The sequence below is a fragment of the Amblyraja radiata genome, chromosome 27 (assembly GCF_010909765.2).
Source record: "Amblyraja radiata isolate CabotCenter1 chromosome 27, sAmbRad1.1.pri, whole genome shotgun sequence".
NCBI classification, from domain to species: domain Eukaryota; kingdom Metazoa; phylum Chordata; class Chondrichthyes; order Rajiformes; family Rajidae; genus Amblyraja; species Amblyraja radiata.
Genome location: NC_045982.1, coordinates 16,660,388 through 16,674,376, shown reverse-complemented (window position 1 = coordinate 16,674,376; position 13,989 = coordinate 16,660,388). Strand labels below are relative to the sequence as shown.

At 40.6% G+C, this 13,989-nt stretch overlaps 1 protein-coding gene across 13 annotated transcripts in view; it reads left to right on the top strand.

Moving 5' to 3' along the window:
• The window catches only part of macf1 (microtubule actin crosslinking factor 1), a 437,138-nt gene that overhangs the window by 58,327 nt on the left and 364,822 nt on the right, over positions 1-13,989 (top strand). The window contains exon 1 of one of the 13 annotated variants that reach the window (XM_033045289.1): positions 9,645-9,908. The exons of the other annotated variants lie outside the window; for them this stretch is intronic. Coding sequence (XP_032901180.1) covers positions 9,863-9,908 — 46 coding nt within the window. The 5' untranslated portion in view covers positions 9,645-9,862. Of the gene's footprint in view, positions 1-9,644; positions 9,909-13,989 lie in introns of those variants that run through there. 13 annotated transcript variants of the gene reach the window in all.

Genomic DNA, 13,989 nt, shown 5'->3' with positions numbered 1-13,989 from the left:
TTCAGCAGTGATTGTACCACCTTAATGCAAAGGAGTGGTGCTTATAACTTGTTGTTTGTCACAGAACTTTGATGTCATGATCAAGACTCCTCAATTTCTCACATCATTGGATTTTATATCCCTGCATGTCAAGATGACAGAATTGGGTGACAAAAGACAGCATTTCTAAATGCCTTCCTCGTTCCCACACCTTTTTGGCAAATCGGTCAATCCACATGTCAAATAATGCTTTTAGATTTTAGATCTAATAAGTTTTTAAATGAAGTGAGTTCAGGCCTGTGTTGCCCTTTTGGCCGGAGTTCTAAACGTATCACTTGATGAATCAAATGTTTTTTCTCTCACCAATTTCTACTTTTTCTGCAAATTAATTCATATGTATATCCTTTTTAATGGATATGGATGTGTTAAAGGAAATTATTGTTGTATTTGCACTGTGTGGCTCTCCGATTTTGGACACTTTCAATTAAATCTATTTCTTGTGTACCAAACCCAGTCACTTATCATAGTTTGACCTTGTAAGACTCATGTGCTCTGTCATATCCTGTTGTGTGGTTACTTGAACTCTACGTGGTGCTTGAGCTGTTGCCAAATGGTTTAAAGAGCCCTTTGGTCAAACTTGTCCATGCTGACAAGCTGGTACCATTTGGCTCATATACCACAGCCTTTCCTATCCATTGAGTTCTTAAACAGTGTTTTCAAGAGACATTGGTGATTCATTACTGTGGGTATGTTACATGGAAACAGGATTTCCCCCCAATACTATTTAAATCCAAGGCAGCTTTTCCCCCCAGCTTGTCAATTTCCAAAGTAACATTAAGTGGTTCTGTAGTTCTTGATCAAAATTGTGTTTATCTATACAACTAAAAGTCTTATCTTGACCACTTCCTGTCTGCGCTGTATATTGATTTTAGAAAATACGCTACCCTCTATAGCTATGATTTTTGGCCATCTTACTCACAGTCCTTCTCCATTGAGGCAGCCCGGAGGATCTTTCCGATCGATGAAAAATAAAAAAAGTTATGAGTGTTTAAAAATATCTTGATCAACTGATTGGTCCTCTCGCCTGTGAATCACCCTTGCGGGGGGGGGGGGGGGGGGGCAGGACTATAAAACCCCAGATGCCTGGAAATGTGTCAGTCACTCTGGAAGATCGCGAGGGAGAGGCCACGACTCTGATTCTGTTGTGAGTCAACTGAACTGTGAGTCTGCTGAACTGTCAGTCTGCAATGTACTTGCAATCAATTATTTGTTATCCCTTAATGAAAATAAAATGAGTTGTTTGGCCTGCCCTGTGCTTGAAACTGAAATGACAATGGAAATAAAGTGAAATGAAAATGCAAGGAGCTGTTTGGCAAGCCCTGTGCTTGAAACTGCAATGGAAATGGAAATGAAATGAAATGAAAATGCAATGAGCTGTTTGACCTGCCCTGTGCTTGAAACTACAAAGGAAATGGAAATGAAATGAAATGAGCTGTTTGGCCTGCCCAGTGCTTGAAACGGAAATGGAAATGGAATGAAATGAGTTGTTTGGCCTGCCTGAAACCACAAGGCCCCTATTAGCCAAGAAACCAGTCCCTTTTGCCCAAAATGCCCGTATTGGCCCAGGAGGAGCATTTTGGCCCTAATGGCCCGTGCCAGGCCAGGAAAAGTCCAGAAAAAGTGCCTTTCACTGAGATTTTGCACATCTTTTAAAGAGCCCATCAGGCCTGTACCAGCCCAGGAGGAGTCTCTTCAGCCCAACAGTAAGTATTCCCCCTGCAAGTATTAAACCTCACCCCAGTATTTTTCTCCCTCCCTTCATTGGCTTCCTGTGAGACCCAGGCCAGGATAGACTTTCCTCCTTCATTGCTGTTATCTGCAGAAAAAATGAAAAATTTCTAAAATTGATTCCCCACCCTCTCTGCCTTCTCTCTCAGTCTCTCGCCTGTTTTGGGCAGCATTTCTGGCAGTTTCTGAGCTGCCAGCCCACCAGCCCCGAGTGACTGAGCTGCCAGCCCACCAGGTCTGGGTGACTGAGCTGCCAGCCTCACAATCCATTTGGCTTTGGCCCACAACACCCATACTAGCGCTCCAGAACCCCCCCCCCCCCCCCCCCCCCCCCCCCCCCCCCCCCAACTGGCCACCAATATTGGAATTGGTGGAGAGGTGGAATATTGAGTTGGGGGACCAACCCTCCCGTGTGAACATGGGATCTAAAGGGTCCCACTTAGTCCAGTAACCAATTGGATGCAGATAATATTCCCTTATTCATCACTCAATTTATATCCGATCCGTGTTATGGAAACACATGTTACATGTGCTGAGCCCTGAGGAGCACCACTGCAAACTACGTCTAATCACTAAAATTCCCGTTGATCATTATCCTTTATCTGCAACGAGTAAAAACTATTCCAAGACAATACAGTATTCTAAACTCATGATGTAATTGCAGGTCTTTACATGTACTGTCAGAAATGTAAAACCTGCACTTTAGAAATGTTCTGCTGTCCAAAATATTCCAAGCATAATGGGTGGGCCATTGAGATTTCAAATACAGTAAAACTCCAATAATCTGGCATGCTCACTCTTTGGTGCAGTACTAGTAGATTTTGGATCTATTGCATATAATTCTTATCACCACAATTCTCTTTTAATTCACTACTTTTAGATGTTGCATTGAATTATAATATTCCAACAGCATGTTCAACCATATAGATCAGTTAGACAGCATCTTCTCCACTTACAGTAAAATGATGCAAGGGCATCTGCAATTGATATTGGTACTCTTGTCAATATGACAGAAATCTTAATCCTTGTGTTATTGATTGCTGGGGCACTTCCTGCAAAGTACACGTGTTGGCAGGAGGTGGGAGCAGGATGGAATCGAGCCCAGTCTTTGATTCAAGAGATCTCTTCTTCAGTGTGATGCCTTGGGGATTGGCTGGAAGATTGCACACATCCATAATCCGTACTCGATCAGATTAATACTTTTAGTAGCAGAGTGAAGAAGTGGGTAGAAAAAAAGTGAGACCTGTAATTGTAGACCAATAAAACACTGGGAGAAGCCACTAAACTCATCAAATTTATACCAGATCCTTTTGAAGAGTTTGCGAATGCAGTTTTTCGCTATCCAATTCCTTTTCCTTTTAGAAAATGTTTATTCTTCAGCTATTAACACGCCATGTAATTTCTTTCCAAATCCAAACCATTCACTCCTTGTTTTGCCAGTTTACAATTTCCCCTCTGCTTCCTTAACATTTTGAGTAAAGAGCACACATTCTCCAATTTAGTGCTGTTTAACCTTTTTATCAAAGGTCAGTCTGTTCTCACAGCTGTGTTCTCCATTTCATTCATTTCTTCAGCAAAAAACAAACTGCTGAGAAGGAATCGTCAATGTGTTAGGTTGAGACCCTGCATCAGGACTGAGAGTAAATGTAATCCCTCCTTGAAATTATCCCATTTCATTTCTTCCATTCATGTCTGCCCATTTTAAAGATAGTATTTAGTGTTGGATGAGTAATGCTCAACAGTATAGTATTTGGATTTAAACGATGTACTATCTGAGCTGAATTTTATTTATCTGGTATTTTACTTTTTGGATTATCACCTAATTTTTGCACGATGCATCTATTCCCAAAATCTAGGATGTGCATTATTCGCTCTATCACCTTCAATGATTTGTAAACTAACACTCTTCTCCCCCCCCCCCCCCCCCCCCCCCCCCCCCCCCCCCGCCCTCCCGCCCCCGACTCCCAAACCATTTTTTATATCACTTTAAAACTATTAATTTCTTTAGAGACTGATGCTGCAGATCCTAGAATATGGTGCAAAAACACCTATTGGGAAAACTGTGGGTCAGCAGCATTTGGAGGCAAAGGAATGGTCATCCTATTATGTTGAGACCCGATAACAGGGCTGGGAGTGCGATGGCCAATGTAAAAGATGAAGGGGAAGGATGGGGCTAGATGCTGGCAAGCGATAGATGAATCCACATGAGAAAGGGTTGATAGGCAGTATGAACTTTGCTAAAGGGTCGGTTACTATTTTGTGCATTTGGAGATGTAACTACAGGGTAAGTAAGGGGAAGTGGATGTAGCTTGTCTGGATTTTCAAGAGACATTTTGCAAGACCAGACTTTATCCTGCACTAAAAGTTATATCCTTGATCCTGTATCTGTACACTTTCGACAGCTTGATTGTTTGTAATCATGTGTAGTCTTTCTGCTGACTGGATAGCACGCAACAAAAATGTTTTCACTGTACTACTCATGACAATAAACTAAATAACCTTGAAATTATTCTAAGATTAGAGTAGGTATGTTGCAAAGCCTACCTGAAGCGTCGTTGAAGATCTGCTGCTGAGGCTGTGCGCGATTTTGGCGCCGTTTAGAGGGGGCGGGTTTAAAACGCGATTTTCTCTAAGCTGTTCCAATCGAAAATGTTCAGCCTAGTTAATTATTAACGAAAAATCGCTGGAAGACCCCGTCGCAAAAGCTATTATTAGGTTTAAAGGCCTTGAATAATAGTTATAGTAGTTTAAAAATCAATCTTTAAACCCGCGACCGTCAGCAACCGCAGGGTCTCATAAAGCAAATAGCAGAAGTTAGGTTGTATATTTTTACATTAAAAAGGGCTTCTAAAGATCCTTTTATACAAAGTTTAATATTGCGAGTAGCTCAATTTGGGCCCATTATATCGCGCAGTATTTTTCTCGGCATTTGAGGCACAAATCTACCGCAATGTGAACGTTCTAAACCAGCGCGTTCCACAGGGACCCACTGGAAAGCTGATTTAAATGGGCATTTATTTACAGCAATTAAACACTAAATTCCTTCCATTTGGCCTATAAATTAATGTAAATGAGATTTAAAAATCATGTTTTATTGTGAATTATTTGTGAATATTATTTGGACATTTAGGCTATTTAAAAATGTTAATCATTTATTAAGAAATGGATAGATGTTTAGATCTAGTAATTGAAGTCTGAAATTAGCTACAATTAGGTAACTAACTAATTATATGCTTTAATTTCAGGTCATCCAAGTAAGATTATTTTATATTTGTTTCAGAATGCTTCAATCTATGATAACTGAAAATTTCATTCAGTTCTCTTAATTTTTAAGAAAGTTATGGGCTTTTGACTGTTCACGATCACAGCTTTTTTGTTATGTCCATAGAAAATCAATAGGGAACAAGATGCTCATTTCCCAGTATGAAAATGGCCATAACTTTTTAAATACTTGAGATATGAAAGTGAATTAGGTGTCAAATTAAACTTATTTTTATGCTTTATCTGATGGGATAAATCACAGACTTGATTTTTAAAATCTCAAAATTTTGTAACATTGCTAATTAGAGTCCATCAGTTAAACAGATGATCAGTTAAAGATGAAAATTGCACAAGGCTTTTTTGTTTGAGATTAGATCCCTGACTGTTCATTATTTATACAAATGTCTGCAATAAAAATGGTATATAATATTTCTATGTTGCTGATGCTGTATATTTTACCTGTTTATTAGCATCTCCATGGCATCTGAACCAGCCTTTTTCCACCATGCAAATCTCATCCCCACCTTGTCATCTCCTAACTCTTTCAAATAAAAACTGCAATCTTTAAACTTTGCTCCATTTGGAGTTTATTTCTGTATTTTGCCTTTCTTCTGAACTCCTTAATTTTTGTTCAATTTATAAAGCATGCTGAAAACCACTGAACCCCGTCTCATAGAAACCTAGAAAATAGGTGCAGGAGTCGGCCATTTGGCCCTTCGAGTCAGCACCGCCATTCAATGTGATCATGGCTGATCATCCACAATCAGTACCCTTTTCTTGCATTCTCCCCATATCCCTTCGCTAGCCCTAAGAGCTCTAACTCTCTTTTGAATGCATCCAGTGAATCGGCCTCCATTGCCTTCAAATTCACAACTCTCTGGGTGAAAATGCTTTTCCTCATGTCAGTTCGAAATAGCCTACCCCTTATTCTTAAGCTGTGGCCCCTGGTTCTGGACTCTCCCAACATAGGGAACATGTTTCCTGCATGTAGCTTGTCCAATCCCTTAATAATTTTATATGTTTCATTAAGATTTCCTCTCATCCTTCTAGATTACAGTGAATACAAGCCCATTCTTCAAGTTCCATTCTTTCATCATATGACAGTCCCACCATCCCTGGAATGAACATTGTGAACCTACGCTGAACTCCCTCAATAGCAAGAATGTCCTTCCTCAAATTAGGAGACTAAAGCTGCACACAACAATCCAGGTGTGGTCTCAAGTCCTCCAAGTTCTTGACTTCAACCAGAATTAACAAAAATCTTCTGTTTAGTCTTCCAGAGCTTCAAGGCATCTCTATGCAATCGTATCCACTTGCCAAATTTGTCAATCTTTTGTAACGATTCTCCTTGCAACCAATGCTTTCACCTTCAAGCTTATTGCTACGTTACTACAGCACAATTAAAACTCGTAAATCCCAATTCCAATAAACTTCAAACCAAACAATTTGAAGAAAGAAATCAAATAATATATACTGAGCTGTGACAAATGAGGTCAAAATAGCTTTTACAAAAATACAGGAAATATAAAAACAAAAAATTTAATTATTGATAAAATGGGATGCATGACAGTAAAAGCTGTGGCTCCTCGCATTTAAAAAAAAAAAAAAGCTGAAATAGCTGATCTGAGACAGCTAGCTTTAGTTAAGGCACTATCTACGCGTGTAACATGAATATCTTTTGCATCATTAAAGGGATGGGCCGGAACTTGATGTAAAATGCAGCTGTTCTTCACGGAATGGTTGGCATTTCTCAGTGTGAATGGAACGAGTTTCATAATTCCTGGACACAAGTCCCGAACTTTCTGACAGTTCTCTGATTGTTCTGACTTTGGAGTAGCGTGAAATCCAGCAGCAACGGTGAATTTATTGCAATCCGCCGGAATTTGTATGAGAGGATGTGGCTACTGGAAAGGAATGCCTATTTGAAATTTATCTATTAAATAATTTGTCTGAAAATTTGAATTTTCACTTTGAATATGTTTAATGTATTAGTCACAGGGCTATACAAAATGGGGAAAAAGTCATAATTGTATCTGCTTCTATGGCTTTCTCTGGAAATTCATTCTAGATTCAGACTACCCCCCTCCCCCGAGTTTAAAAAAAAATGTTGTCCCCGAGATCCTCAAATCTCTCCCCTCACCCCTCTCACCTTGAGCTTGTGCTCTCTAATTTTAGAATTCCCTACTTTAGGGGAAAAAGACTAAATGTTCAATTTACCCATGACCCTCATGATCTTGTAGACTTCAATAAGGTAATCCTTCGACTTTTTAATCTTCACAGAAAAAAAAGTTCCAGCCAATCCAACCTTTCCCTATAACTCGGGCCCACAAGTCCAAGTAACATCCTGGTGAATCTTTTCTGCACCCTTTTCACCTTAATGGCATCGTTCCTGTAGCTTGGCCACCGGAACAGCACACAGTACTTGAAGTGTAGTCTCACCAATGACTCGTACAGCTGTATTGCAATGTCCCAACTTTTGAATTCAATACCCTTCTCAAGGAAGTCAAGCAAGCCAAATGCTGGCTTCATCACCCTGACCATCTGACTCGCTGCTTTCAGGGAACCGTGCTCCATGGCCTCTTCTGCTTACTCTGCAAGTCCTGGCCTGGTTTGACAAATCAAATGCAACACCTCACATGTCTAAGTTAAAACCCATTTGCATTCGTTGACCCACCTTCCCCACTGTAATCTTTGATATTCTTGTCCACAATCCCACCAATTTTGATGTCATCAGCAAATTTACCAACAACGTTTACAGCATTATCCAAATCATTAATGAGAAAAACAAGCAACAGGGTCTCGGCACCGACCCTGCGTCATTTCACTGATCACAGGATTCCAATCAGAAAAACAACCTTGCGCAACTACCCTACGACCCCTTCCACCAAACCAGTTTTTAATCCAGTCCCGACCCAAAATGTCAACCATCAATGTTCTCCAGAGATGCTGTTTGACCCACTGTGTTAAGGCAGCAATTTGTCTTTTTTAATCCAGTTGGCCAGCTCGCCTTGGATTCCATGTGATCTAGCCTACCATGCAGGACCTTGTCAAAAACCATAAAGGCCATGTAGACAACGTCCATTGTCATGCCCTCCTCAAACCTTTTGATTAACTCTTCAAAAATCTCTCGGACTTGGGAAGCATGATTTCCTATGTACAAGTAATTGACTGTTTTGACATTGGCTAAGTCAGGGAGTATAGCATAGTCAACTGATTATTTATTTCCCTCCCCCTCGTCTTCATGAGCAGGGCTTATTGTGGTCTTTCCTTCTGATGGCTTTGTGTTTCACAAACTCCTCGTGCTGATCCAGAATAGACCTTGCTTCAGGTAGTAAGACATCACTGGGGCAGGAAAAGTTTAAGATCATACTTGCAGTGTAGGTCTTTGGGGCTGAACAAGTTAATCTTGTAGAAACACTGCTGTCATTTCTAATCATGATCCAGGAACTAGGTTTGGTTTAATTGGAAGAATATTTATTTCCTTTGGGGGTAAGATTCTGGTGGAGTGAGTTTATTAGCTCTGGTAATCTCGGCCAATATTTCTGGAGTGGTGGTTGGTTTGGTTAACATCAGATTCCACAGCCTTTGTGTAAACAGATGCTGCGTTGGTGCAGGATCCAGCTACCTCTGCACGGATGCACTCCGACTGGATGCGGAATGACATTTTGTTGGCTACCCCCAGCCGGGCCTTGGACAATAATGTATCAACAAGAAGTAGGCCTTGGATTACATGGAGCTAAGTCTCTGCCTTGGAAAGCCCTGACTAGCTTTGATAGAAGAAGAGGTGAAGGTTGACTTACTGTAATACTGCAATGCAATTTCATAGTTTTTAAATGGCTTTTTAGATTTAGATTTGGATATAGTTAGGAGCTGCCAGAAAAATTATAGCGGTGAAAACAAAAATCTAAAATTGTTAATTAAAAAACCCAGTATACTTAAATAATTGAAAGCATCAATTTAATAACAGCTTGCTTTCTGTTTTGTTGCCAATCTGCAGACTTTGAATCCATTTTTGATGTCAATGGGATCTTAGATCCTACGTAGGATCTGAGTGGGGGTTTTTTTTGCTCCAGAGTAAAACTGGGGAATCTCAGCAACATCAAGGTCCCTTGGTGAGTCCACGTGGGTATATCAGTGGATCCATGGCAATCTGTCATTCAGTAAGTCGACAACTAAGGAAGAATTGAGATGACCACAAGTTGAAAATTCTGATTTGGAACAACAGACTTCAGCCAACTCGGTTCCCTCATATTTTCTGAAACATCCTCCTAATCATTAGTTAGCTAATGGCAACTTTTCTAAGAATCTTGCATAAATACTGTATTAATATTTTATGAACCCTGTCTGTGCCACATAGTTCCATGCTTTTTATAGATTGTGCCATCAGTGTTATTCCCATGCTTTATGAAAGCAGCATCAGACCATCAATAATGAAGAATGAAGGAAAATTCTGCTCCTTCCAAAATTGTAAACTGACAGCAAGCAGGTTCACTTCCAGCTGGCGTGGCTGAATTCATCAAACGTACTGCTATGGGGATCATGTTTAAAGATTTTCTCTCTGCGTGTACTCTGGTCCAACGCTCTTAAACTGCATTTGTGCATTAGAACGCAGACATTGGTGAACCAGTTTAAGTTTTTATAAACTTCCTGTGATGTTCAGGCTTTTTTAAAAACCAGGTGAAGAGCTATGCTAATTTGCTTTGCTTGAGTAAACAAGGAAGTAGAAAAGCCTGTGCCAGTGCGGTGGAATAGAGGTCTTGTTCCTGTGCTGTTTGGAAAGGGTTGTTTGTAGGTGATTCTGTCGTCCAAAAAGGTTTCTGAAGCCATTACCAAGATGAAGCCTTACCAAACCTTTCTGCAGGAAATTGCAACGTTGAAGGGTAAGCTTGCTTCATTTGGTTGAGCTTTGCCTGGTAAATTGTACAGAATCGGTCAAACATAGTCATCTGAACAATGCCCGCTGTGTTTGTTCCTCCACTGTCTGCAATTTTAAGCTTCAGTTACAGCATGAAAACAACACGGTTACATTTAAAGTTTCTTTTTTATTTTTTTTAACTGCTCTTATCAGCTCTTATCAGCTATGCGTTAACCTATTGTACACGTGACATTTGGCAAATAAAATTGAAATGTTATTAATTTTGGCAAAAGATGGAAGTCCCACTTGGATGTGGCCTTTATCCGAAGTACAACTTTAGGAAATCAAGTGTGCTTTGGTCTCTGATCAATTGTTTTAGATTGTAATAAGGAGTGTTCAATTTACGAGGATGGAAATTTAGATTTGTTATCTGCTTTATAAAATCTTGTTTTTCCATTTGAAACCTATTTCTGAATTTGCAAGGAAATATACCAACGATTTGGAATAATGTGCAACTGCAAACAATATTTATTTAAAAAAACATCTATTTTGTTCAAATTCATATTGGATCAAATGCTGGATCAAATTGTATTAATTTTGTAAAGTTTCTTTTAAGATCAGCCACAAAATTTGTGATCATTCTTTTGCAGTTTTAAGAATTTCTCACAAATTTTGTATGTATGTTTGTAGCTCCAATGGACTTTTGGACCTAATGCATTGATTAAACGGTTCGTCATTTACTGAGTAAATTTGACCCGTTAATCTTGCCTTGTGTTTATACAATCATTGTTCCCTCTTCACAGAACCCGTGAAACACATCTGCAATCGTGGATGAAAGAAACAGAATCCAGAGTTCTTTAGTCTATATAATCCCTTCCTCACATACCACCTATTTTTTTTTTTTAAACCTGGAATCATTCAGTGATTCATGAACAAAATTCTAATTTGTGCTGCTTCAGTGTTTATTGAAAGTGGCTGGTGCCTCTGTGATTGTAAACTTAATGTGGTTCTGTGATTTGGAGCAATGTGGCAAGTTTCTAGTTGCTTCATGAATTCTTTTTTTGTAAATTAGTTCTGAAAAGACTAAAATGCTGCCGTTAATGACACTGTTGACTTTTGCTATAATAGCAATTTGATCAAACCATCAATGCATATAAAAGCTAATTTATGAACGGTGCATGAGGTAGGTAGGTGCTTGTAGGCTTGATTACAATACAGACCTGATTACTCTCTCATAGTGCAGCTTCTTATTTCAAACATTGGCAACATCATGGTTCTTTCTGTGCTGTGTTTGCTTCATTAACTGGCTTTTGAGGCCAGTCCTTAAGCAGGATATTCTGGATTGTCACCGTCTCCACTGGATCCCATATTACTGTGTTACGTGTTTGTGTTATTATGGATTTTGCATTTCGTTTTCATGTTGTTGACTCTAGCAACATCTAAAGGTAATATTTTTGGAGGTTAAAGAACTTTTCCAATAAGAGTCAATTTTTAGATTTAATTACTCTTGCCATTTTGGGAAGATGATGAGCCTCAGTTAATTTGCTCAGTTTTTCTTGTTTTGAAACATTAGCTTGTATCCTTGTACACAAGTCGCTGAAAGGCAAGATGCAGGTATAGCAAGTGATCACAAAGCCACATGTTATGTTGACCTTTAGAGGATTTGAGATGGGAGTTAAGAAAAAAACATTTTCCTAAAAGCAATTAGGGCATTGGTAAGACTACCTGTGGAATAAAGTGTATGTTTTTTGGTCCTGCTCGTGCAATGGAGGGTCGCTGCTAAGGTTCACTATACTGGTTCCAGGGATGGTGCATGTGCCGCATGAGGAGAGAGTAGAGTAGGCTTGAGGTGTTGTCTTCACAAGGGTTTGGAGAATATGGGGCTTGACAGGCTGGATTCGGACAGGTGTTTCCTTGGCTCACAGTTTCTCAATAAGAGTTTTCTATTAGGACTGAAGGTTAGAAACTGCATGCAGAAGATAATGAATCTTTGGACTTCTTTACTTTGGAAGGCTGTGGAAGTTGTCTTTTCGTTCATTCAACACACATTTATTTCCCTGTGAAAGGAATGTGGGGGAATGAGGGGAAACAGCATGGTGGATGATCAGATACGATCTTGATGAATGTTTGGCTCAAAGGGTCGAATGTCCAGTCCATCCCCTGTTACATTCATGAACAAAGGTGGAAGATGTTGTAAATACTCAGCAAGTCAGGCTGCATCTGTGGGAAGAGACAGTCAAAAGGATTTAATATTGGAGATCCTTCAGAAGTGAAAAGGCGAAAGAAGCTTCTAAAGTTGCAGTGAGGGTGGGGTAGGGGATGTCTCTGACACGGAGGAAAAGATGACCATGGTGGATAAGATGTAAACAAGGCAATGTGGCCAGTGAATGAATGGACACAGCTGGAGAATGCGAATATTGATCAAGAACCAAAGAGTTGTAGAATGCAGAGCTGGATGACAGGCTCGGTGTGTCAGGCCAGGCATGTTATCCTGTCCAAGACTGAGCCAAAAAGAAGGGAGGGGGTGGGGACGCAGGCTGAGCTAATATTACAGTTGGATGACTGATAGAGACTGAGAAAGCAAGTTGTCTGACATTGTACAGTTCAATACCAAGTCCAGAAGGCTTCAACATGTCCTGTGCATTAAATGAGGTGTACATACTCAAACCTGTGTGGGGCTTTGCTGCGACAATGTGGGAGGTCCAAGACTGATGGGTGGGAGTGGGATGGAGAAATAAAGTGGCAGGCAATGAGGAGCACTGAGTTGCCCCTGTGGGACTGAGGGCAGGTGTTGTGCAAAGGGTCTCGACCCGAAACGCCACCCATTCCTTCCCTCCAGAGATGCTGCCTGTCCCGCTGAATTACTGCAGCTTTTTGTGTCTATCTTCGATTTATACCAGCATCTGCAGTTCCTTCCTATACAACCAATGTGTTTGCTTTTTTTTCCAATCTAGAGGACACAGCATTGTAAATAGCAAATGCAGTACACGAGATTGGAAGAAGTGCAGGTGAATTACTGCTTCACCTGGAAAGACTGGGTCCCTTGAGAAGGGAAGAGTTGAAAGCTTTTATTTGTTTCGGTGGTCTCCGATTTGAAACATTGACTCTTTTTCTCTGCCTGACCTGAGTATTTCCTGCCTTTTCTGTTTGCTAGGTTTTCGGTATCTGCAGTATTTTTCATCCTCTCAAGTTCTTATGTTTTATCTGCTTCGTACTATCATTGCCAGAATCAGGAATGAAATGGGGGGTGGCTGGAGGATTTGGGGAAACAATCAAGCAATATAATCTTGGCCTAGCGTGGCAATTTCCAAACCTAGTTCAAGTTCACATTTATTGTCACATGCACCAATTAAGGTACAGTGATATTTGAGTTACCATGCAGCCATACAAGTAAAAAAAAGAACGCAATACACAATAATTTTAACATAAACATCCACCACAGTGGAATCAACATTCCTCACTGTGATGGAAGGCAATAAAGTTCAGTCATCTTCCTCCTTTGTTCTCCCGTGGTGGTCCCTCAGCACTGCCTCTGCCGATGGCCCGATGTCCTCTCGACATCTCGTAAGGAAGATGGAGACTCCGGCGTTGGGATGGAACCGAAACACTCGGTTTCGGCGAGTGGAGCTCCCGAGTCGGCCATTTCTTCACGGTGTTAAAGTCCACAAGCCACGCAGTCGGAGCACTTCCACAGCGATCCTCGGCAAAGGATCGCCAGCTCCACAATGGTAAGTCCGCGTCGCGCTTGCGGCTTGAAGCTCCAGGCCGGTCTCCAGGAAAAGCCGCACCAATCCAGTTGTTAGGCCGCGGGGGAGGGGACGGAGACGTGACACGGAGAAAGATCACAGCTCCGTCGAGGTACGTGACTGAAAACGGTTTACCCCTATTTCCTCCCCCCCACCCCCCCCCGCCTCACCCCGCACATAAAAACATACTGAGAAACATTAAAACATACATTTTTGATACGCTAAAAAAAATTAAAAAATTAAATATAACACACAGGCTGCTGGCGAAGCTGCCATCTCGGCGCCACCCAATGACGTATGTTATTTAATTTCATGGCTATCTGATGAGGTTGGGAACATTAATTTACAGCATTCAGGAAT